The sequence below is a fragment of the Achroia grisella genome, unplaced genomic scaffold (assembly GCF_030625045.1).
Source record: "Achroia grisella isolate CSIRO2021 unplaced genomic scaffold, CSIRO_AGI_Agris_v1 utg780, whole genome shotgun sequence".
NCBI lineage: Eukaryota > Metazoa > Arthropoda > Insecta > Lepidoptera > Pyralidae > Achroia > Achroia grisella.
Window position 1 is genome coordinate 5870623 of NW_026713020.1, and position 27651 is coordinate 5898273.

The 27651-nt window shown below is 32.7% G+C and overlaps 1 protein-coding gene across 5 annotated transcripts; it reads right to left on the reverse strand.

The window, feature by feature from the left end:
• Positions 1–3985: 3985 nt before the first annotated feature.
• Positions 3986–27628, reverse strand: LOC131850918 (KAT8 regulatory NSL complex subunit 1). 5 transcript variants are annotated; one of them, XM_059201324.1, is made up of 12 exons: positions 27537–27628; positions 25889–25981; positions 22805–23859; positions 19743–19869; positions 16468–16682; positions 15394–15539; positions 14446–14682; positions 13510–13594; positions 8983–9117; positions 8351–8432; positions 7318–7518; positions 3986–5786 (listed from the first exon to the last, which is right to left on the reverse strand). In XM_059201324.1, exons 3-12 carry the CDS (start codon positions 23635–23637, stop codon positions 5493–5495), a joined length of 2355 nt encoding a protein of 784 aa, XP_059057307.1. In that variant the 5' UTR covers positions 23638–23859; positions 25889–25981; positions 27537–27628; the 3' UTR covers positions 3986–5492. The 5 variants fall into 5 exon arrangements, with proteins under 5 accessions (XP_059057307.1, XP_059057305.1, XP_059057308.1 ...); XM_059201322.1 differs by lacking the exon at positions 27537–27628 and adding an exon at positions 27249–27400; XM_059201325.1 differs by lacking the exons at positions 25889–25981; positions 27537–27628 and adding an exon at positions 24091–24239.
• Positions 27629–27651: the final 23 nt, after the last annotated feature.

Here is a 27651-nt window from a genome sequence, read left to right on the forward strand (position 1 = left end):
ATTTTTATTATCCTGTACTTATGTTTTAATGTGTATGTAATAGTGCCATGTTTATTATTATTAGTATTAATTTGTTGCATATGTGCTCATTGTAATCTTTTTTTTTACATTTTTACACGATTTTAGTATATAAGGCTATGTTATTAATCACGTACTTCTTAAGACCAAATTAATGGATAAAATTTTTAAACATTGTTCTTTAAATGTGCGTGTAGTAATAAAAAAAAATCCAATTTTTTTTGGATGGAATATTAAAATATTGTATTATTTGTTTCCTTTTTGACATTTAATAATGAATGTTTCTGTTGCGGAAGTCTTTCATTGTGTTGGCAATGTATCATCATTGTATACTGTCATACTATGTGTGTAGAGTTAGATACATTAATATCTGAAACTAATTCGCGTTTCCAAAATACTTAAGTTTTTGATTAAAATTAAACAAAAACACCTATAGATTTCAATGGATGAGAATGGAATGGTGTATCCGTTTACGGTAACGGTGTACGCTGGCGGGGCACTAGTGGAGAATGATAAGATGACCATGTGGTCAAATCAGTTAGCCCATCGTGGCAAATTGACCAGTAATATCACGATGGTTTCCAGGGGGAACCGCGTGGAGCTCAATCTGAGAGTACATTGCTAACAATTGAATCATCGGCCCACATTCTAACAATCCATCCTCCCCCAACAGATATAGATTACATTATTAGACAGTAAATTGGGCAGAAATTAAAAAAAAATACAAGTAGGTACACCCGTACCTCAGATAAGATTATAATATTACGCCCGTACGAAGATGCTGTCGCTAGCGCGCCGGTGAGCCACACTTATTTATAAAATAAAACAGTATAATCAGAATTTAACTTTTATTTTTTATGTTACAGTTCGTCTTCTCAAGCACTTACACTAAGCACTTGCTCAAAGGTCACCTTAAAAAACCTAAACTACTTACATCGACAAGAAGACTTTGGCTTCTTATAAGAAAAATACAATACTCCATCTCTGTTGGCGACGTAAATTATAATTAAACATGACTGCATTTGGTTGAAACTGACTTGAATTAATGAAATCGTTGCTACAACATATTTCCTGAATACGTAGTCAAATTGTATATCAAAACAAATATAAAATATATACTACAATACAAGCAAATTGATTAAAAAGTCCAGCCATCTCTAAATTCAACATTATTAATAGTACTCGAGAATGGTCACCGAAACCAATTCAAACTTTTGACTAGGTTTAATATGTTGCGTTTGATAACAGCTAATAGAGTGATCATCTTTCATATATAAATATATTTAGGAACAAGCATATTTGTGTGATGAACATTTAAAAGACTGAAGCAAATCATTACACAAATGACTTGTCAATCGCTGAAGATTCTACTGTCCGTATCAGCCCGTGAATGTTTAGGCAAATCTGGATTTGGAATTTAGCGTTAGCTATATCTCTCATTCAACGTTTTATAATCCTCGGGAGTAGCAACGCATGAGAAGCGTCACAGTATACTCTGTGTCCATAGTATGTTTAATAGATAAAAGTTGATATAAAAAAAACCTGTGCACGTGTGTAGTGAAAAATGGCCAGCTCGCTCTATCTCTCACTATAATTCATTTTAATATTGTGTTTACATATTACAATATTTTATGTGCACATTTGTAATTGTCAAGTACAAGTATATTAGTAATATATTAATACATTCGTGATTGTACAAATAACTATATTTAACAATCACCAGGAGCTTATGTTATGATGTTAATAACAATTCTCAATTGTAATATACAGTGAAACCTGGTTAAGTAGGGACTTGGTTATTGAGAAACCTTTATTATTGAGAGTTGCGATGAGGTCCTGGTACTTTTTTTATTGAATTCGAAGATTTTTTCGATGTTTACCTCTATAAGTGGGACTCCATAGCTCAATACTCTCTATAAGCGAGACAAATTTATCAGTTTGTTTACAAACATTATAATGTCATTCGCACATGTTTTGTTTTTCAGTACTATTTCAGGCTTTTCCACTTCTAAAAATGGAATAATGATGAGACTACTATAATTTTAAACCGGCTTAATTGGATAACCGGATTAATGGAAACCTTTAATAATTGGTACATAATTCTTGGTCCTTTGAGATCTCAATTAACCAGGTTTCTCTGCATTAACGTACATTAAAATCGTTGAAATTGCGATATCTATGAACCACTTCACATTTGAAGACAAATTATATTGTGTACGGTTCGTAATTACGAATATGAAATGGTTAGTACAAAATCAGTTTCAAACAAGAATTATTAGTAACATCGTTACATAATTGACATATAAAAGAATTGTCACACCTCTATTACAAAGTATGTTGAAAATAATTAATGTCATTCTCCATTGTCAAAACAGCATATTATAAAAATATATATATGTATATAATGTTGGTATTTGTGATATCAACAAAATGTATGTAATGTATGTAATGCTATTGTTGTCTCCAATTTCCTTATGTATAAATTATACTTCCATAACTATACTTCGATAGCGGTGAATAATGAATAACTCGATGAGTTTCTAAAAGGTAAACATTTCAACGTTTCACTTTCCTCTACGCATTCCTCTTAAAGAGATTCGTATTATCAATTTTAGCCAGTCTATTAGTTTCTATTCAGTGCCCTATATTATTAAAAAACCGCTTAGCGGTATGAGGGCGCATTAAACTCTAGTATACTATAGAAAAATTATTACAAAGCGATACTTATGTATACTCAAACACACAAATAATATGCACACCGACAGTCTACACTGGAAACCAATTCCTATCAAATTACATTGGATTGCGCTTATTCACTTTTTTATACTCTTCAATTATACTCAAGCAACATATAAAAAATTAACAAAGGTCACAAAATCAGTCCCTTCTCTGAATAAAGGAACTAACTGATTTTGATTTTGATTTATCCTGTTTAGATATGATTATGTTTCAGTGAACAGTACAAAAAATGTTTTTTATGAATTCGATATTTAAATAAGTCTCCAGAGTCGACCTGCTGAACTTAATAATTTAACTGAAATTATTCTGTAACCAAAAGAAAATATATATTTTAGGTTTAATTGTAGAATGCCTAATTCTCAAAATGGTAACAGTTTTTTTTATTTAAATTATTCTTTATTTGAATAATTCTTTTAAACATTTGGATATGTTATTTCAAGCATAAATAGTAAAAATAACTAAACAAACAAATTTATAGTTTCTTCAATTCATTGTGGAAATATTTAATTATTTAAATAATAATTAAATGTATTTATATCAACACCTTTCAACATCTATAAATTAAAGAAAACATTTTAAGGCGTTGATTTTATAGAATTGAGAATTGGGCATTCTGTGTATAAACAATATTATAATTACATTAATATTACACTTATAAATGTTATATTACATAGGAATGTAAGACACTGAGTGTCGTTATAAACATCGAATTGTATGTTCACAATAACTTCATTTGCATATTATACACATTTATACAAATACTTGCTTACACCTTAAGATAAATCTAGTACACAATAAAGCTTTAAAATTTGGGATTCGAAATAAAAATACTTGCACCAGCGTACAGTACAAACAAACATGGCCATAACATATCAATAATATTCATTGTATCACTTATTAGAGCTAAAGACTTCCAATTAAAAAAAACTATAACAATTTGCAAGTGAAATAATATTATGCAACTCGATTGTAGTCTGGAAAAGGTTGCAATATAAAAGTATATTAATTAATTGATAAAATACCCAAAGATACGATATTTTACTTTCTTCCAAGCCTTAAAAAAAATCAAAACCATCGACAAATATATGTATTTAACTGCTCATAAAACTACATAAAGAAGCCACTTGATATATATAAAGATACTTGATCAATCTGTAAGTTACATTTATATATTTTATCACAAATAGTCAAATAGCAATACTGCCTTTATGCAAGGAGAAAGTGTATTAACCCTACTACCACCAAGCAAACAATATAAACTGTGATTAATAATAATAGTCTCAGGACAATTAACACAGCGCCGTCTTGACCCAAGTTAAGCTCGCTAAAGCTTGTGTTATGAGTACTAGACTACTGATACAAAAAAAAACTATATTTTTATCTCGTAAATACATACATATTATACATAGAAAACACCCAGACCGATATAAACATTCATACTCAAGAATACAAACGTTTGTACAGCGCGAGGAATCGAACCAGTGAACATCTGAAGTGAGGCGGTGTGCTAAACCGCTAGAACACCGAGGCCTTCAAGCTTGATTTAAATAAACTTTAAGACTTGACAGTTTCCCAATATAATTCCTTCTCCATGTGATTTTGGGTATTTTTTCAATTATCATCAAAAAACAAATACATTTTTGTTTTAATTCAAAACTATATTATACAAATGTATAGTAATTAAAACTGCAAAATAAATTGATCACTTTATATTGTCGTCAGGTTCACGGTGCTTAGAGCAGAATAATAACTAAGTTAGCATCTTAATTATATTTACAAATATCCAACATTCATGTGGTATTAATTACCACACATTCATTATATTGAACTGAATGTATACATGTATAAACATGTACTTTATTTACAAGAGATCGAATACATGTTACATTTTTTTTGCAAAATAAATATCAACAAATTGATGAAAATACTAATTTTATATAGTATAAAATGAAGTCGCTTCCGCCCTCAGTTCTCTTAGTTGTTTTTAACTACGCAACGGATTTTAATGCAGTTTTTAGCAATAGATAGAGTGATTCAAGAGGAAGCTTTATATGTACACCCGTGCGAAGCGGGACGAGTAGTTGTAAATTAAATATTACTACTAATAGCGGATTTTATTAAATTTGTAATATAATAAGAACATTGAGTATTCCGCTATTTTTTTAGAGCAAATATCAATTGGACACCAAAATCGATATACACATTTTTCATTTTAAATATAAAGTACATAGGTCTGGTTTACTCATAGAAACTTCTACGATCATACCTCTTATTCCATTAAAGAAATAGTCTCTTATAAGTTGTAGTAAACACACTACAAGATTGTAGTGAACATAAAAATTCGATTGTTTCAATAAACTTAAACACAACAGACCTTCATGCGAAAATGGCTGAATAATTTTTTTTTTTGTAGTGGTGTTGTTCTTGTCTATAGGCAATAGTCAACTGTTTTTATAACATTCATTATGTACCATGTGATAAAGAAATAATTTAAATTGAAATCATTTCCCATGAACATACTAAGCAACTTGTGATTACACTTATATAAAAAAAAATCAAATGGTATGGAGGAATATAACATCTTTGATTGACACAATATACGTTTCTATATCGTAAATGACTGGAAACAAAACAAGATATAGTCAGTATTGAAAGCAGTTATCTAGCAACAGGAACTGTCGAAAGTATTACAAAATTGGCAAGTTCTCGTAACACAATGTGAAAACAATCAAAATTCACCTGAAACTACTTTTCCGTCGCTCCGTTTTCTCAGTTTCCGGGTTCCATTCGATATCATCAGGGTCATCACCCTCGAAGGCGGCTGGTGAGAGAGGTGACAGGGGGGATAACGTGATAGACCCCGATCGGGGCTCCGATTCGGGTCCCTCGACTGGGACATTGGGGTCATCGGTAGCGTTGGGGTCATGGAGATAGTCACACCATGCGTGACCGGGCGGCATCGCAGACACCATGCTCGCGTAAGTATCTTCTGTTAGTGGGAACTGCCGCGGCGTGTACGGTCTCACTGTCTGAAATAAACAATATGTTATGAGGTTATTCGCAGATGTATTGTTAGTAAGATGAGCCTCTTCTAATGGGATTAGGTTATTTGTAGAAATATTTTTAGTAAGATGAGCCTATTTTTATTTATAAAATTCCATGCTCTCGGTGAATATTACAGTATGATACCACACCAAGGAATAAATGTATGCAGTATATACATTAATAGTAATAATAATTATGTTAACAATAATAGAAAAAAAAATAGGAAACAGCAACTATACAAATGGCAATAATCTAGATATGAATATCTCTAATACTGTGACTCCACCGGCCTTATTACAAAAAGATAAATCTGGTTTAGCACTAGTAATAAACCATTCACCAATGTATTCCTTATTACAAAATGAAGTTTATCTCTAAATCGTGATTCGTCTATGGTCTAAAGTTAGACCTGCGATGCCCCTAGTTTAACAGTGGTCTAAATGCAAAAATACAAACTCCATTTTAAAAATTCTATTGTTAGTTGTAGTTTTTCGAAAAATATTTTAACTAAATTAAAAATATATTAACTAAAAATATTTAAAGCAAATTTTACGACAATAAAAACATATAAAAGACGTTAATTGTTATTTTTTCACTCATTTGACTTTGAAATAGTCATCATTCGAACGATCCAATAAAAATATCTCGCCGTTCCTTTTCTCCGTATAGGACTCCTACTTATAATTTAAAACTGATTTTCAGCCTAATAGTACATTAATAAATATTATATATTAATGAAATAGTTATAATGAAGACATAGATATATAGAAATAAATTTATTTTTAGTTTATACATTTTTCTTTGAACTAATATTATTTTTGATCTTTTCAGTTTTCTGGTAAAATGGAACGTAATTCTACGGTGACAGACAGGAGTGACTGATTTCTGTATGGAATACATAATGAACGATTTAACTGTAGTACTAAGTAGTCCTCTGTTAGATCTGGATTCGTAATAATGTTAGGTTTATTCCAAGTATTAACTTTAGGAATGGTTTAAACCACGACCATTTAGACCACGTTTCGTCCGAGTTTTAACAGATTTTTTGTAATAAGACCGCACAAGACTAATATTGTGAAACTCTGTGGCCGTACGGTTAAATATATAAAGTGGAAAAATTACTGATACCTTATTAAGCATACAGAGGATGAAGCATACGGCATGATCAGCATATAAGGTTCTGCACTAGGGCAGGGCAAATAATTTATGATGACTATGTTATTAGCAGAGATACTGTCAGTAAGATGATTTTATGTGATGGTTATTTGCAAAAGTATTGTTAGTAAGACAATCCTGTTTTTATAGGATTATGCAAATGTATTCATAGTTAATTGAGCCTATTTTTATGTGATTAGTTTATTTGCAGATATGAATACAAATGTATGTACCGATGCATCGAACCCACACCGTGTCCATCGGAAATGAAGCAGTGTGCTATATCGACGATCCTACCGCGACCATCGGAAAGCGGTGTGCTAAAAACCAACGAGACCGTTAAATGATAGTAGTACTCGCCTCGTGGAGTGTGGGCGGCGTGGGCGGCGAGGGCGGGGCGGGCGGCGTGGGCGGGGGCGGGGGCGGCGGGAGGTCCGGGGGCGGAGCGCCCACGTCCGAGGTGTGTCGGCGCGGTCTCTGGCGCCGCGCGTACCGCGCCCTTTCGCGACCTTCTGCACGCACGTGGCGCTCCCGCACAGCAGCCTCCGATATGTCCTCCTCCTGCGTCAGGTAACGGCACTATTACAAAAAAATATACCTTACTATACTGTGTAGCATGATGCGGTTGACAGATACTTTAATGATACATTTAACAATTGCTACATTTAAGTTAATATAGTTATTAATGATTTAACATATTACGAATGTGGTACAGCTGAAATCTAAGTCATAATTTGTAAAACGCGGCAATTTTTAAGAGTGAAACGAAACGTTAATTGCACTGTCACCACACCATGCTACAGCGCACATGGTATAGTGGTAACATAATTTAACTAGGTCTGTTACCATTGTTTACACACCAGGTCACATGTTGAGCGAAATGTGGTTAATTAATTTTGATTTCGTTACAATAATATTGGATGGCCCCGGGTAATTCGCGACTGACTTTCGGCAGCTAAGGGAATAAGCCAAAAGTAACACATACATATATTAAAAATCTTTTAAGCATTTTAATCACCTGTCTAGTATCGATAACACCAGCTTAAGAGACTTTACTAAGCTTAAGATTAAATTTTAATATATTTCATTCCTAAGATAGGAATGTTTTTTACGTAACGTACGTGGAAACTTTTTATACGTACCATATAATAAAAACAAATTGGTCTGTAAAATGTTAAGTTACTAGCTACTTGCCCCGGCTTTGCACGGGTGTACATGTATTATATACATAAACCTTCCTCTAGAATCCCTATCTATTTAAAAATACTGCTTCAAAATCCGTTGCGTATTTTTAAAGATTTAAGCATAGGGATGGACAAACAGCGACAGCGACTTTGTTTTATAATATGTAGTGATTTAAATTAAAATATAGCTAAATATAATAAATTATTACCTCACTCTCTACAGATATTCTGTTGGTTGACTTCATAATACCATTATTCAGCGGCACTTCAGGTATATCCAAGAGTCGCCATCTGTAATAATAAATATGAATATCTTAATCCGATTACTTGAAAGACAAAAGTGCAAGGTAATAGTTGTGCATACACGGGATCAGACAGAGACATATACATACACACATACACATAAATACCTACACAATGAAAATAAACTGTCTTTAAAAAAAAACATCTAAGTTTCTTGCCAGTTCTCAATTGAATCTGTACACTGAACTGGACGATAGGGAAAACAACTAATACAAAAAAAATATGTTTATAAGCGGCTAAAATGTCCTGGTATTATTTTAGTTTGTTTTAATATTTATTATATTATACTAACTTAGACAGTATTGCAATAAATAGCCAAATGTTTTTGGCTATTGCGTAACTGTTTTTTACCTTTTCTATTGTTTACATTAAATTTAAATAAATAAAATTATATAACCATATTAGTAGTCTAGTAACCATAACACAAGCTCTCCTTGCGCTATACACAAGCTTAACTTGGCGCTATGTTAATATTCCAGGGTTATTTTTAATATATTAGCTTAGAAATGTATATGAGTGAGTATAACGGGATATTTACTTGGGCGTGATGATCTCCTTGTATGTCAGAATCTGTGGTCGCGTGTTGGCTGCGATGCTCTGTGGGATCACGATGTTATCAATATCATACGACGGCCGTCGAACTCTGCTCTCTGTGCTCGGACGACCACGGCGACTGTAATACAACAATCAGGAAATAGAAATAGAAAAAAATTAAATCTATACTAACATTATAAAGCTGAAGAGTTTGTTTCTTTGTTTGAACGCGCTAATCTCAGTAACCACTGGTTCGAATAGAAAAATTATTTTTGTGTTGATTACTCCATTTGTCGAGGAAGGTTTTAAACTATACAACATTACACTACGACCAATAGGAGCGGGGCTGCAATGAAAAATATTGCAAAAGTTGGGAAATGAAACGCAGGCAGAAGTCGCGCGGGTCGACTAGTAAACTAATGTGATTTAAGAAATATGACTTCCAAAGTCCTTATAAGTACTTTTGAATAGTAATTTTTTTTATATTCTACCACCAGTAACGTTACGCTGGCGGGACACCAGTGAAGGATGATAAGATAAGCAGGAGGTCAGGTTATTTAGCCTATCATCGCAAATTCACCAGAAACTTATCACGACGGTTTCCAGAGGAAATCGCTTTCAACAAAAATTTCACTGAAGTAGAAATGTTGCTTCATTCCAAAAGACATTATAAAAAATAGAAATAGAAATAGAAATAATCTTTATTCAAATAAACTCATTACAAGCACTTTTGAATAGTCATATTTTGATTCTACCACTCATTCGGAATGCAGATTCATCACAAGAAGAATGAGCAAGAAACCTTGTGTGTTGCTCTTTTTAATAGATGTTTTTTTTTTTTATATAAATAATTACAGTATAACAAGTAGGTAAGAGGGATGCGATAATCAACATAGAAGTCGCTACGCACTCATTATTAATGTAATCAGATAATATTGTCAGTGCTATGGATTTAAAGTTTTTCTATAAAAACATTATTATCGTTAACGAATTCTTCAATTTTATAGTAAGCTTTTTTGCAAAGGAATTGTTTTATTTGACATTTAAATCTTTTTTCTGGCAGATTTATAACATACTCTGGTATTTTATTGTAAAACCTTACGCAATTGCCATAAAACGAATTACTAACTTTAGCCAAACGACATTTAGGTAAAATCAGTTTGTTATTGTTACGTAAGCTTTTATTAGTGCAATCACTAACTCTTTTGAAACTGTCTATATTCTTTCTGGCGTAGATGATATTTTCATAAATGTATTGAGAAGCAACGGTGAGGATATTTGATTCTTTAAAACACTCTCGCAATGACTCCCTGGAACCCATACCATAAATGGAGCGAATGGCCCTCTTTTGTAAAGTAAATATTGTATTTATATCAGCTGCTTTGCCCCATAACAAAATACCATACGACATAATGCTATGGAAATAGCTAAAATAGACAAGTTTAGCCGTTGCCACGTCTGTTAATTGTCTGATTCTTCTTACCGCATAAGCGGCAGAACTAAGTCGACTCGCCAATTTAGTAATATGAGCACCCCATTGCAACTTGGAATCTAATGTGATACCTAGAAATACAGTATCGTCAACAAAATTAATAGATTTATTGTCCAATACGATTTTTGAATCTACCGGCCTTACATTGGGGAGAGTAAATTTGATACATTTAGTTTTATTTGCATTTAGTAGCATATTATTTGCCGTAAACCATTTTAAAACATAAGAGAGAGAACCGTTTACTTCGTCCATATCATCAATATGTCGATTGACTTTGAATACTAATGAAGTATCATCAGCAAACAGAACTATGTCAGCTATCTTTTCTACCATATAAGGAAGATCGTTTATGTAAACTAAAAATAAGAAAGGACCCAGAATAGAGCCCTGAGGAACACCCATTTTAATACTAGTTCCCTCAGACTTTACACCATTTATTTCAACAACTTGCATTCTATTATTTAGATAGGATTTCATCATGCATAGTGCTTCATATCTAATACCGTAATGTTCTAATTTGAGTAAGAGTGTTTCATGATCAACGCAATCAAATGCTTTTGAGAGGTCACAGAATACACCGATAGCATCCTGAGACCTCTCCCAACAGTCAAAAATGTGTTTCATTAAAGCTACACCAGCGTCAGTAGTTGATTTACCGGCTGTGAAACCAAATTGCCGACTGTGAAGCAGTCTATTTATTTTAAAGTGTTGAAGCATCTGATTGAGCATAATTTTTTCAAACACTTTACTTAGTACTGGTAAGATAGAAATGGGCCTATAATTACCTACTTCAGTTTTATCCCCTAACTTAAAAAGTGGAGTTATTTTGCTATGTTTCATTAAATTGGGAAAAACACCGTCAAAAATACATTTATTGAAGATAGTTACTAAATATGGAGCAATAACATCTATAGCGGTGTTAATAACTTTAACAGACATGCCCCAATGGTCTTCAGTATTTTTTAAATTTAATTGTTTAAATGTTTTCGTAATTGTAGCAATGTCAATAAATGTAAATTTAAATGTAACCGGACACGAAGCAACATTATCAATAAGGAATGATTTAGCTGTACTTGGAGAAGAGTCCAAAGAGAACGTAATATCAGTTGGAATACTAGCAAAAAATTTTTCAAAAATATTGACTATTTCTTTCGTGGACGTTACTAGTTTATCATTATAATTTAACGTAAAATCATTATATGGACTTTTAACTTTGCCAGTTTCTTTATTAATAATATTCCACACTGTCCTAATCTTATCCTTGGATTCTTTAATTTTTTTATTTAGATAATTAGACTTTGCTACATTACATACCTTTTTAAAAGTTTTTGAGTATCTTTTTACATAATTTACGAATGTACTATCGAAACGGTATTTTTTTTGATCATATAAATCAAATAATATATTTCTACTTTTATGAATTCCCTTTGTAGCCCATTCTGAAAATTTTGTTTTGTTACTAATACTGATAGTTTTTTTGTTAAAAGCCTTATTATATTCGTAAGAAACAATATTGAAGAAATCTGTATAAAGTTTGTTGGGTTCATCAGATTGAGGACAAAAATCTAATTTACTACGAACTGATATTTTAAATTTATTTATCTTATAACCAGTCAAGTCTCTTTTTAATAAATTAATTTTCCTAATTTTGTTTACGTGATTTGGAAAAATTACTATTTGACCACAGTGATCAGAAGGAAGGTTGTTTATTATTATTTTATCTAAATATTCACTGTTGCTAAATATGTTATCCAAACAAGTAGCAGACGTGGCTGTAATACGAGTGGGTTCGTGGAAGACATTATTCAAGTCAAAAGATTGAAATAAACTCATTAATTTAGTTTTTGTGGTGTTATGTGATAAAATGTCAACATTGAAATCACCACACACTATGATTTTTTTGTTAATATTAAATACTCTTTTTAAAATATCCTCCATTACCTCTTCAAATAAATTATAATCACTATTTGGAGGTCTATATACACACATAACTATATAATTTTCTAGTTCCACACAGGAAATTTCAATACAACACTCAACGGAAAGATTGCCAATATCACTACATTCTTTTACTTTTATATTATTTTTCACCAATATCATGGAACCTCCTCTATTTACTATTTTTCTATTAAAGCAGCTGACAATATTATAATTATTTAAGCTTAACATCATATTGCTCACTTTGAGCCAATGTTCAGTTAAACATAGAACATCTATATTATTTTTTTCTAAAAACAATTGAATAATTAATTCACAGCCGAGAAAACTTTGTATGTTCTGGTGAACAATTTTCAATTCTGATAGCTTTCCCTTTGTCTTTTTCAGCAGTTTAAATCTGCAGTCATATTTAAATTATTGTAAATAAAATGATTCTTGCTAGAATCCATATTTATGTCAATAGACAAAAGACACTATAAAGTCACATGTGTATCAACCCATTGATGCAGGATCAGGGTTTGAACCAACATAGAAGAAGGGAGGGATGGTGATATCAGCCCCATTGCTAGCAATGTACTGCGTCAATATGTCAAACACGTGGTCGTCCGTGAGGTCAATGCCTCTGCCTACTGCCATATCTCGTATTAAAACAAAACAAGTTGCTAATTCTTAAGATAAGGATATTAGGCGAGATAACACACTAATGAAATACACAAATACTGCGGGAGGTGATTGTTAGTAATCTGGACTCCATCCTCCAAATTGCTAGCAATTTACCATGACATTTAGACATACACATGGTTGTTCCCGCTGGAAAGCATGGAGTGAAGTTCTTGGTGAATTTGCAGCAATGGGCTAAATGACTATACCTCATGCTCATCTTATCCTCCGCTGGTGTCCCGCGGCATAACCCGTTAGCACACAGGACTTTGTATAGTGTATTTTGGAATGAAGCCACATTTCTACTTTAGTGAAATTCAATGTACTTATCATTACATCGAATTAAGGCATCTTCGTTCCTCGAGTCTAGAGAGTCTTATCTGATAACTTCTATGACTCATATACATGTTTATTATGTTCAATGATATTGAAAAATATTACCTTTCATGACTTGATGTCCCTGTTTCATCTTCTCTCTCCCTGTCTCTTATTTTTCTGGACAGCGGTGGTCTTCCTCTTTTCAGTTCTGAAAGGATTAGCATTTGAAAATATATAGTTTATTGAATTTAAATAACTCAATACAATAATATAATTCTTAAGATGTATAATTAGTTAAAATTTCAAAATCTATTCTACCTCCAATTATGTTGCTGTAAGCATCTACAAGCATGCTGTAAGCATGTACACAAAAGTATCATCAACAAATTTCGCTTCATTTGTGAAATTTCGCTAAAACTCATAAAGATCACTGCTTTTATATAAAAAAAAATCTAAATAATACCTTTGTAACCTTGGCAATTTTTTACAAAGTACATAAACTACATAAAATAATCATATTATACCTATAAAGACATTAATATCCAAAATACACGAGAAAAGTACACAGTTCTGTTACGTACAAAATAGGTGTATTAAGTTGTTTCGACCAGAATCATTCGACAGAGAGTTCATGTTATCTTACTAATTATATAAACGCAACTATTTTCACGCAAGAACCATTGAACGGATTTTAATGAAACTACAGTATTAGCTTTAATCAGAATAACATAATACTATAAATGCGAAAGTAAATGTCTATCTGTCGCACTTTCACGCCAAAACTACTGCAATGATTTAAATGAAATTTGGTAATCAAAATAGGCTATTTTCAATACCAAAAAGGGGTTGTAAGGGTTTGAAAGGGGAGATGAAACGTTGTATGGAATTATAGTTATTTTTAAAGCTAGAAGCATGAACTTATTTTTTAGGATGTAGTTTAAATATAAATAAATATGACATTCAAAGTTTGTACAAATTTTACCCCTTAAGGTGATAATATTTTATATTCCACGCAGACGAAGTCATAGGCAGAGTTAATGATAAATAAAATGTACTCACTAGTGGGCGGCCTTTTGGCGGTCTTGTGGGTGATCAGGGAGTGTCCGCGCGCGCCGGGCCCCGGGGCCGGGCCGGGGGCGGGCCCGGACCCGGCGCCGGGAGCGGCCCCGGGCGCGGGCCCGGGCCCGGCGCCGGCTCGGGACGAGCCCGCGTGGCCGCCCCGCCCTCCGCGCATCATTCGGGGCCTGAACCACGCGCGGGAACTCAGCGCCGCGATGTGTATAGATGGGGATACGTCTGTCAAAGTTATATATTAAAATTTATTAGCTTCAGACGCACCACACACCTGGTCGAGTATTGAGCGGAGCGCGTTTATTCTTAAAAACTTAACCTTGACCGATCGGAGTTTTTTTATAATGGTAAACGATGGAGGCCCTATGGTTGACCTCCGATGAAATTTTGATCTTGATCGGTAAAGCCTTTTCGGAGGAGTATCGTTACAAAGAATGCAAATTTGATCTCTGAGATCACTCCGCGCTTCGCGCTCCACTCAATCATTCCTGATACTTTCTCAATAATAATTGTGGGTTGCTCACAACATTTGCAATTATCAATACCCAAAAGTTGTCTGGAAGAAATCGCTTAAACGATAAGGCAACCTTTTGAATATACCATGTCAGGTTAACCTCCACGCGATTCCCCCTGGAAACCCCAGTAAGCCCATCATAATATATTTATCACGATGGGCTTACTGGCCTGATCTTATTTTCATCTTATCATCGTCCTCTGATGCCCCGCCAGCGTATACCGTTTAACATACATATAGACTTAGACAGACAACGCCTGGCCTACATACAATCATACTGCACAAACATAACCCTTTGCACTTGAATGTCATCATACAGGAACAGTTGGAAAATATACTATTTGTATTTGTACATATTCGCAACTCGCAAAGCGGTATACTAATCAGTTCACTCAAGTCGTGAAATTAAAAAAAAAACTAACCTCTGAGATCGCTGAGGACGGGGTGGTGTGCGGGGTCGAGCCGCGCGAGGTTCCTGGCGGGCGGCAGGTCGCAGGCGGCGGGCTCCGGCGGGGCCCCGCGCCCCGTACACACCGCACAGCTCTCCACGCGCCGCCAGCACGCACATCTGCCGGCACACACATCATATTACTTACGTCACTTTCGACGTGTCACATTGCGTAACAAGAGATTACATTGAAAAGTCATGAAATATGGGATGCCTCTCGTAGCCCTCCTGTGAGAGTTCTTTCTCAGATTCTGTGAATCTCATTACAACTTTAGTCTTAAAACACGGAATTTTAACTATAAAATGTGCTTAATATTCTTTTTGTTTAATTCCACTACCATTAACATGTGTACCAGTTATATTCTGTGCGAAAACCTGACCGCCCCTTCCCTACTGGAAACATGACTATTAGCTATCAAATTCCGACCGTTATTGGATATACGCCCATATTGTGACATGTTTCGTCTCTGAGAAGATGGCAGTGTCAGGCAATGAATAGAGTTCGGTTATAGCTTGGAAGCATAAGTGTTGACTGTTCGGCGACCAGACTACAACAGTCTGTGTAAGATTTCCGCACGGAATTCAATAAAATAATATAAATCCTTTAATGAAATTGACTTCCGCATATAACACTTAATTAGATAAAATATATTAAAATATGACCAGACCAGCTGTGGCATGAGACAGGGTGTTAAAACTATGACGGTGACCTAATTTATGGATGCAAACTACCTCAGTTCTAAACGCTTTCGAGCCAAGAAGAACTGACAAGAGGTTCAGGTCTTATTCTTAATTCAAATTTGGGAGAAATAAAGTGACTACCTGCGTATGCTATTGCAATGTTGTCAAAAGGAAATTATCTAATCAGCGGTCGTAACCCCAACTGACCAGTCCCCATAAGCAGCAGCCGTTCACGAGTAAGACGGATTAGCCAGTCATCTTTGCACTCAACCATATTAGAGGAAGCACTTTGACCCGGCCCACCAAGTCGCCACAAGTATGAACTTAATAATAGTTTCAAGTCCACTATGTTATTTATAGTACATACCTTATATCTGATGGTTTAGCAGCTTTATTAGTAGCTATATGCAGGTTATGCATCTGCAACAATTTCCGTTTCTTGAAGGTCTCTCTGCGCAGTGGCCGGACTCTAGCACACGTTGCTGTTGCGCGATCGTCATCCGGTAGCTCAGAACCAGGAAGATTTCCTTCATAGCCAACAGGTTCACCTTCAAACTCCACTGGACCTTTTGCCTCTCTGACCTAGAAATTACAAAATTAATGTTGATATATCTATGCATTGGATGTTACTTCATTTTAATCATACCCGTACAGAGTAACCTGCGGGGTTTTTTTTTTATTTTTTGTTGATGATAATGGAATGGTGCACCAGCCTGCGCTATCGGTTTACGCCGGCGGGACACCAGTGGAGGATGATGAGATGAGTATAGGTCAGGTCAGTTAGCCCATCGTGACAAATTCACCAGGAATCTAACACGATGGTTTTCAGGGGAACCGCGCGGAGGTCGAGCTGACATGGTACATTGCTAGCAATGGGGTTATCAATCCACAGTACTAACAATACCCTTCCCCCAACCTGCGGGGTTACCTTTGTATCATAATTTCAACCGCCAAGCAGCTTGCATTTTAAGCTGTATTTCGGGTATGATTAGACAGTAATATTGTAGGAAAAGAAGTATGTATGTATAAATTTTAGTGCTCTGGAATAACAATGCATGACTCACAGATGTCAAATGATAACGTGATGCATGTAAATAGACTATGGTTACTGTACTGTATCATGCGTTACTCAGTGAAAAAAACATCGTCTCATCGGTATCGTCGGTAGTCTAACAGTTTAGCACACCACCTTACTTTCCGATGGTCGTGGATTCGATTCCTCACATGGTGCAAACATTTGTTTTCATGAGTATGATTGTTCGTATCGGTATGGGTATTTTCTATGTATATTATGTATGTATTTATAAGGAAATGTAAATATGTATTTATATCAGTTGTTGTCTAGTCCTCTAACACAAGCTATGCTTAGCTTGGGACTAGATGGCGCTGTGTGAATTGTCCTGAGATATTATTATTTATTGTTAGTACCTATATATTAAAAAAAAAAAAAGTATGCCGAAAGTCTCCAGTACCATAAACTATACAAGTTACTTTTAGCTAATTGGGCTACATCTAACTGTAGTATCGTTGTTAATATTGAGAGCAATGTCCTTTTTGTTTGACCAAACTAGATACAAATTGGTCATGTAGTTTCAGAGTTAATCCCGGACAGATATTCTAACGCGAGAATTTTATATGTACATTAGTTATTTTGCCGCGTAGTTTACGACTTAGGAAAAATATAAATTAATGTTTTTGGGGACGAGTAAACTTTCATTTTCAATTTTAAGCTTCTTAATAAACAGTTCCGATGTAGTATTAATTTTTTTATTTATTCTTGTTTAGTAAAGAAGAAATTTCTTTTGTGTGGCAAATTAAAAAAACATCTATTTACTGGCCAAGCATTTGTATAAACACCTAATTTACATAAGAGGGATTAGTAATAGGGACTGCACAATGCTGCAAGTTCTTTAATGTTGTGTTGAAAATTTGTTAAATATATAATTTAAAGTCATAACGTAAGGTCCATAATAGCTTAAATTTTATTTGAATAGAAATCATACAGTTCAAACGTGTTTACTTACACAAAAGAATTCAAGGTCTTCAGTACACATTGTACGTGCAGATATATTTTAAGATTATAAATCTGAATTACATTATTTAAAGTCATTCAAAATTGATACTTACACCCATACATATACATATATATAAAAAAGAAATGACGTTTCTTAGTCTCGCCAAAACTCAACAAAGGCTGGATCGATTTGGCTAATTTTGGTTTTAAAATATAGAACTCCAAGAAAGGTTAAAGTGGTGAGAAAATATGAAAAAATGACATGGAAAATAGTATAAACAATTCTATTTTGCCACACAAACTGTTCGTACCTGTCATACAGGGTGTAAAGAAAACTGATTCCGTAGGTATATTATTTAATTCTTACGCGGAGCGCGGAGTTCGCGGGGTCAGCTAGTATAATAATAATAATAATATCCCTGAACAATTAAGACAGCGCTATCTTGTCCCAAGGTAAACAGAGCTTGTGATATAGATACTAGATAACTGATATAAATACAATTTTTTATATAAATATATACATAATAAATATCGAAAACACCCAGACCAATATAAACACTCATATTCATGAATACAAATTATTGTGCAGTGCGAGGAATCGAATCCGCGACCATTGGAAGTAAAACGGAGTGTTAAACTGCTGAACCATCGAAACCGTCGAATCATATGAATACTTGTATATGTATTGTGCTTTTAGCTATATTTGGATCTCTATTGTAGTAAGAATTTTAATTAATTTATGCATATAATCATGGCATAGTTGACAAGCATTGAAACGATTAAAGTATCAGTTATTAATACTTTAATTGAAATAAATCAACAATAATTTGAGGTAGTCATTAACCCCTAGTTAATGACTACCTCAAATTATTGTACCCTAAAAATTATTAAAAAATAACATACGTAATTAACAATAAAATAATGCCGGTCCGTTTGTGAGAAATAAGATATTTCCATGCGGTCTTCAATGTAACAAATATTCAATGTATTCATCTCAACAATTAAGGATCCCCGTTCTTGTCATAGTAGATCACATTTATGGGACTCACTTTCCTATTGACTATATTGTCACATACTTTGAACTATTTGTGTTCAAATTTCGTGTTTTAATATTTGAATATATTAGATTTTAAAATTTAATGGCAAATATTTAGGACCCCACCCTTGTCATACAATATCACATATTGACGTGTGATTGAAATTTATTTATGTAGGCAAATGGTAGTGTAAATTTATCCTTGACAAATGATATTTCATGCCTTCTTTTCAACTCTAGACATGAAAAAGAACCTTATTAATATTATAAACGCGAAAGTGTGAATATGGATGGATGTTTGTTACTCTATCACGTAAAAAGAATGAATACTGAATGGATTTTGATGAAACTACAATAATATAGCTTATACATCAGAATAACATATAAGCTATAAATTTCATGAGGGTGAAAACGCAGGCGTAGCTAGTAACAAATAAAATCACTCATATTTAATATAATTGAGAAGATTATTAGTCATTTAAAATCATATTAATTAAAGGTTTTCTGATTCAGAACCTTGTGATAAAATTTGTGTTTAATTTCACATTATGTACAGACAGTTTAGTTTGTTATAATAATGCAAATGACTGACCTGCTTGTGGAGGTCATTGTGCTGCCTGATCTTGTACTCCAACTCCTGGACTTGGGCCTGCATCCAGCACCAGCGAGAAGCGATGGACGCGCGTGTCTTCTGCCAAGACCACAATGCGCGTTTCTCACTAGAAAGCAATAATTTCGTAATAAATAATAAATCTTCACAATTCAAAGAACGCATGTAATCCCAGACTAAGCAGTGCTGGTATTATAGGTACTAGACAACTGATAAAAACATTCAAATATATTCCTTTGTAGATACTATACATAGAAAACATCCAGAGCAACTCAAACTAAATCAAATACTCCTTAATATAAAGTTTTGTACCATGTAGGATTAAATCCACAACCATCTGGAGCATAAGATGGTGGTAAACCACTATACCCTTCAATTACTTTTCTTTAGCAATTGAGAACTTACATATTTACATGGAATATACAAATTTCTTTCTAATAATATTCATATTCATACCAATGCAGGATGATTAATAAATTAGATAAGGAATAGTTGAGTTTAACTTTTTTTTAACAAATGAGATGTTTGGCAATTAATAAGGTTCCTAATGTATAATCAATAATTGGTTATTTTAGAAAGGGACCATTTCCAGATGATATTGGAATGCTGTGCCTGCTTGCATTATGGTATTACATTGGTCAGCAACAGTGGAAGATTATACAATGATAATAAAAGCAGACCAGTTAGCCCATAATGTGAATTCATTAGAAATAAACTACAGTGATTTCCAAAGGGAACTGTGTGACAATTAACCTGACACAGTATATTATTAAGCAATAGTGGTTCCTATTTATTACTAAAATTCCCCTTTTCCTAGTACCTAATAAACTAATAGCAAATCATTAGAGGAAGGGGATTGTCCGTGATGTGGACTAATAATTCTATAGCTAGCAATGTACCATATCAAGTCGACTTCCATGTGGTTCCCCCTAGAAATCATTGTGATAAATTTCTAGTGAATTGGCCAGAAATTTATCACATTGGTTTCCAGGGGGAACAGCATAAAAGTCAAGTCAACTCAACTAACCTAACCTGACCTCACTCTCGCCTTATCATCCTTCACTGATATCACTGTACCCAGTGTAAACCAAGTGGGTACAGTTGGTGCACCATTCCATTATCACGAAGCAAACAATAGTAGGTAAGTATAATTAGATTTAGATCACCTAAGGAATGTGAAGTTTTGTGAAGATGGTAACTGTTTATATTGGCTGGGCACCAGTTGAGGATGATAAGATGAGCATGAGATCAGGTTACTTAGCCCATCTTGACAAATGGTAATTTACCATGTAGTGAGAGAATTGAGAGTGAGACAGTCAAAAACTTTAAATTTTTCCTATTTTTCCAACATTTATCATTGATGCTGACTTCTAATAGACATAGTGTGGTTTTATATAGCTTATAGTTTCCTCAATACATGAGATATAAAACACTAAAAGAGTTTTCAATTAAAATCAGTAATAGATGAGAATAGCAAATTTAAATAAACAAAATCTAAGCTATATAATTTTAGAACTACATTACTAAATTTATATCCTTGTGAATAGAACATTGCAAATAGAATTTTATATTTAGAAATATATTAAAGAATGTCTTGTTGTTTCATTAGTTTTGTTGCCATTGTATGTCTTTTAGCAAATATATACATATTTTACTTTTATATTTCACTATTTTTAATTACACAACAGATTAAACCCCTAAATATTAGTATAGATATAATGTAGAAAGTAGAACTTTAGTCATTTATGATTAATACAAATAACATTATCAGAATAAGCCTATAAAGAAGAGAAATATTTAGAAAATTTATTTATTTATTGAATAAATCTTGCCATATTGTAATCTGCAACCGAAAGAACCATTTAATAATTCCAAAGCAATATGCAAATATATATGAGTAATTGTTATATCATTCAACATTTACAAAGTTCCTAAGCATTGCAAGTCATATTTTTATGTAAACAAACAAACAATTAATAACTTGACAGTAAATTAGTCTTAATATATCTTCTTTTGTGCAGTGTCTACATTCCTATTAATACATAACATACAAAATTCTTTTTTTTTTTTTAATAATACTAGCCTATATATATACCTTCAGTAATATAGAAAAAATAGTAAGCTCATGATCAACAAGTCAAACATTGCCAATAATATGTATATTAATTTTATGAAACTGTACATTTTAAATATTGATATGTCCAATTACTGTGTAACATTTAAATATGAAAAAATACTGTAAACATTCTCTCAAAAACTGTGTCACTCTATTTAATAAATAAAGGCTTGAAATTGAAAACTGAAATATCTAATTAGAATCAGATATGCATTAAATAATAATGAAATTGTATGTAAGTTATTTCAGTTATTAATTACTGTGTGTAAATGTAGAGTATTGTACAGCTAAACTACTGAATATAATCATATCAAAATATCTTTATTTGTCTAAGTCTTTTACAGACTCTTATGATAAGTCAAAATCTACTATCTATTCAGACTGCATTGGAGCTTAAACAAACAAAAAAAATCAGCTCTTATTCTTTTCAAATCAGCTTGCAGACATTCATAATTATGTGAATATATTTTGCAAGTTATATCTTTATATGTTAAAAGAAATTTGTAAATCTCCCAGATATGATGCAATACTTTCACAATGATACAAAATTTATGTAGTCCTGTGCCCAAATAAATTCTTATGTAACATTGTGTAATCTACTAATCTCCAGATAGCAATGTTTATTTTATTTTTAATGACCTATTTTTAAGTACAAGCCCATTCAGAAATAGTTAAGCATTTAATACTTGTATGATTCTTAGTATAATAATAAATGGAGGGAAAAAATTTCAATATGGCAGTTGAATTTTAATATGTTTATTAGTTTTTTTATATAAGTTTTTGGTTTAATGCCAACATTTTTTCAATTAAACATTAATTTATATAAAGTTGTAAGTTATTGTCTACCTCCAATGTGTATCCTGTTCTAAATATATAAATCTTATATGGTTATGAATTTTAATTAACAAATAAATTAAATAATACTCACATGGGCATATGTTGTTGTTGGGAATTGTTGTATACAACAGCTTCATCATTACTTTCAGCTCCTGATGATGAAGCAGTAGCATCAGAGTCCAGCTCATGTTTGACTATTGATAGGTGTGAACGTAAGGCACCAGCTGTGTCCTCTAGGCCTGTCAGGGTTCCAGAAGGTATTCCCACTGAAGCAGATCGAGTGGCGTCTCCCTTTGATGTCCCAGCACGGTAATACTTGGGACCAACAACAGAACGAGATGCTGCACTGGCTTGTAATGTTGCTGTAGTTTCTATCTTCTTCAGGAATGCTTTTAAACCAACTGGCCTTCCACCACCATCCTTCCGCGCAGCACGAGTACATTTCTCAAATGTTTGTGCTGCTTCTTCAGAAATTCTCTTCCCAATTGCACGAGCTTGAAGTATCCTTAACCGTCTTTGCAAAAAGGCACATCTGCGTTCAAGACGAGCTTGCATCAGTCTTATTTTATCCTCAGCTGCATCCCCTTCCGAGTCAGCAGTATCGGCCAAATCAAATCCACTTAGTGGGAATATACCATCAGGGTCTCCTGTTGACAAACTATCACCCCCACTTTCCAACGTTTTGATGGCCTGGAGCAAATCAGCCTGTGCTATATCACTGCTGCCCAAGTCCACTAGGATCTGCTCCATTTCTTGGGAGTCTTTGGCAAGGCTAGGTTGGTTCTGGAGTCCCATGTCGTCCTCCTCCATGTGGGACGCGATATTATCGACGGACGCGAGCGCCCGTCTTTGAAGAGATACAGCCCTTTCCGGATCGTCAACAGGGTCGTAGGTGCGAGGCGTCGCGGACAGGGCTGGGGCCATGTCACGCGCTTAGCCCGCCACGAACGCCGGCGCGGCGCGGGGCGTCAGGGCGGGCTCCCGATACCGCACATACCGTCCCTTATGTAACACTCACTAATTATTCTTTCACAACACTGACACAGCACTGCAACGCACAATCCACTAATAACATTCTCCCGGGAATCAATCCCCGGCCGGTTCCATAGCGCTATTGTCCAGACAGGTCGAAATAACGGCGCGCTTCTGAAATACAAAATGTTTAGGACAGATTACTAGCCGGTCTTTTCTTATTTGAGTTCAACGTTTCCATTTACAATTGGACGACAACAATGAACACGTAAAACACATTCTGTCTACGAATTTAATTCGAAATTTGACCCACGTGATAATGAAGAGTACGCTAGTAATCGCAGTTGCTTGTTTCTGTACGATATGAAACAGGAAATGATACACTTAGAAAACACTTTTTGTTACATATCCATCATGCACTGTTTCACTAACTTCACATTTGTTGAACTAATAGTTTACAGCTACACCTAATAATGACAATGGAGATTTTTTTTATAATAATAATGGCGGAATCAGGGCAAAAAACACTATTCAAGCGAGTAGGTACATCATATTCAGTGACGAACTGACGAGACGAAGCGAATGAAACGGGCAGAGTCGCCTACAAATTGAGTAGTTGATAGGGAAAGAAAGAGATGCCTAGCACGTCCTTGAATTGGGTACTTGCGCGGTAAAGTCAAATTGCAATCGAATAACGCAGGTACGCTATTTATATCAAAATGAATGCGATATAAAATCTTTAAATTACCTCCCAATAAAATTAATGATCAAAAAATTTACGTAGAGACCCTTTTTAAGGCGGAGGTTTTAAAAAAGATGCAATATGACTTGAATTATCATTACTCAAAATAAACACTGTTAATAGGTCGGAAGTGCTTGAGAGTAACATATGTTAAATATAGAAATAATGAAAAAACTTTACTGAATAATTCATTACAATATAGAAATATTAATTTCAATATTATCAAAAATTAACCATAAGGACCGTAAACCACAGTTTTAAATGCTTGTGTCAAATGTAACAATGTGACGTAGTTCTATTTCCGGTATGACCAAATACAAAAATCCAACACAAGAAAATAACTACATAATTCTATTTTTAATTAACTATTTACCTTATCTGAATAGATATATTATTTTTTTCTAAATAACAGAATAAATTTAAAATAATTGGATAGGGCATACAAAACAAATATGTTAAAGTTGCGTTCCGTTTCATGTAGAATTTGATGTAAAATTGCAAATGTAACTTCAGTGAAGAGCTATCATATCGTGTTTATAAAAAAAAATATGAGTACTTGATATAATAGTTATAATAATACATAGGTAATATATATTATAAAAATAAAATAAAATTTTACCCTAAATATTTATATGATACGTGATTTCAGCAGATTTTGATCCAATTCGATCGAAGTCCAATATTCACTACAGACCGTAATCTCAAATCGAAATAGAAAGTTAATATTGCTGACTGAGATTTTTATGAAACATTTTTTTATGTATGAGCTATTTATTTTTACTGTAGGATTTCTCATACAGGTTTTATCTATGTATGCACATATGTATCTATACTGTACATCCTATATATTTACATTTAGAAAAGTAAGCATACATAAATAACTAAATCAAGAACAAATTATTTGAAAAATAGTACTTAGAATAAACTTGTCACCTATGTATGGGCTATATACCCATATAATTTATGACAATTATTAGTTTATATTTAAAAAAATAATAGACAGCTAATTAGCTCTATACATCTACATTTAGCAAAATATTTACTAAGAATCTTTTAAATAGACTAAAATATGATTATATTTATACATAATGTTAAAAGATTATATTTGATAATACCCCATTATTGCATAGTAATGGTGTAGTTCATGATAAGTATTGTACTACATTTGTCAATACATAATTCATAAAAATTATTAATAGTATTTTGGATAACTTACAACATTGCTTAAAAATTAAGCAAATAAGTTATGCAGTTCATTAATATTAATATTATGTACTTCTTAAGTAAAAACCTTTATAATTTAATATTTCATGTTTGTGTGCTACAATGATACATATTTCAATTACTTTCTTAGTAAATACACATAAATTGGATTAATAACAATTGTAAAGACAAAAACAGGAGTTAATTACAATAATATTGTTTTTTTTATAAATATAATAACATGGAAAATAATCTTACCTGTGTTTCATTGTACAGCTTGCTAGAAATCTTGGATTACAAGCAAGGTCTAATGTATTCATATATTCCTGCATCTTCAACAGCTTTCTACACCTAGTGTTATACAAGATCATAGTATATTAATATTTTTATTTGTATATTAAACTACACTCATAATCTTATTACCAAATATTGACAGTTGCTTGACACAAAAACTATAACTTAAGTTTAATGTCAAAAATGTCAATAAGTTAAAAGAAATAAAAAAAATTATAATTATTTGATTTTAAATGAGATGTCCTATATAAAAAATCTATCAAAGCAAAACAACAGTAAAAAGGGATTTTAATATAAGTACTCAAAAGATATAACTAGAGACATAAACTTATGTCTGTGAAACCAGTGAAATAACTATATATATATATATATAGGTATATATAAAATATAAATTATATATGATTGTAACACTGAATATAAGATTATTAAAGAAGCACTTACAAAGATTTATTTTGTTATGATCTTGTCCTAATTTGTATAAGTAATGTTATTGAGTCACCAAATGTGACCGATCAAAATATATTAATATAATATAAATGTTCAATAATAAAGAAATGGAGACATCAAAATATAAATTATAAATAATATTATTACTAGGATCCTACTTATTTATTGATATTTTAAACTTATAATCTGTTAGTTGCTGAACATAGGTCTCCAAATATGACCAGACAACTTCTTACCGCACCTATCTTCTTAGAATCAGCATTTTTATTTAAGTATTAAATCCGTCTTATGGAAAACAATGTAATGCAAACAATATTTTGTAACAAACAAATGTTTGTTACAAAATATTTCTGCAAAGTTAATACTTTATTTGCAATTAAGCTAATCTATGCTTTGATAATATACTTTAAAATAGCTAAGAAATGTATCTTTTTTTTGTTTGTGAAGACAATTACAGTGAATATTAAATACTTACTTATTTTAAAATTGGAATGGAGAATTGTTTTAAAAGATTGTGCTATGGTTCTATGCACTTGATTTTAGCAATATCTTTAAAATATCAGTTGATCCAATTATTTACTTAAGTACTTAGAGAATAGTAGATTTTGATAATTATTCGTAGTATTCCAAATTCGAATTTAAAATAATTGTATTTATAATAAATTAATGTAGTCTTTTTATCTAAGATAATATACTAAATAAAGTAGGCTTTTTAAATAGAAAAATTTCAAAACCGTAATATTAACATTATCTACGTACAAATAGTTATTTTTAACAGAAAATAATATTTAAATAAAAATGTTAAATTAACACATTTTAATATATATCAATAAAAAATAAATTATTAAATATAATTTGAAAGGCCTTTGACCCTTACCTCCAGCACAAGAATAAAAACAGAAAGAGAAAAGTGAGTGAATGAAGTACACGAGTGAAGGCTCTAAAATGAACAAGTGAGTGATGAAGAGAGAGAACGAAGGAATGGTGAAAAGAGAACATACGGAGATGAGTGAGATAATATGTAATTAGAAAGAGATGGATGGTATACGTGAAATTTGATTTTATTTTTTTAAAAGTTATTTTTTTCCAATTGTTTACTGCAGATAACATTTTTGGTAGATATTAATACTGTTCCCTAAATTTATATACTTCACTAGCTACCTACGTATTATTGCTATGTAATAAAACTAATAAACTGTGTGAATTTAAGATCTCTAATATGAATAATGAAAAGAAGGCCTTTCTTCTTCTTTTTTTTCTTATTTTGTTATTGGTAACTC

What these genes read in the sequence shown, in the direction of transcription:
- LOC131850918 (XM_059201324.1), bottom strand. Translation starts at nt 23,637, where the DNA reads ATGGCCCCAGCCCTGTCCGCGACGCCTCGCACCTACGACCCTGTTGAC. An exon ending in CAACAACAACATATGCCCAT is followed by an intron (nt 19,870 to 22,804) that starts GTGAGTATTATT and finishes ATTGCTTTCTAG; the next exon opens with TGAGAAACGCGCATTGTGGT. An exon ending in GCTAAACCATCAGATATAAG is followed by an intron (nt 15,540 to 16,467) that starts GTATGTACTATA and finishes GTGTGCCGGCAG; the next exon opens with ATGTGCGTGCTGGCGGCGCG.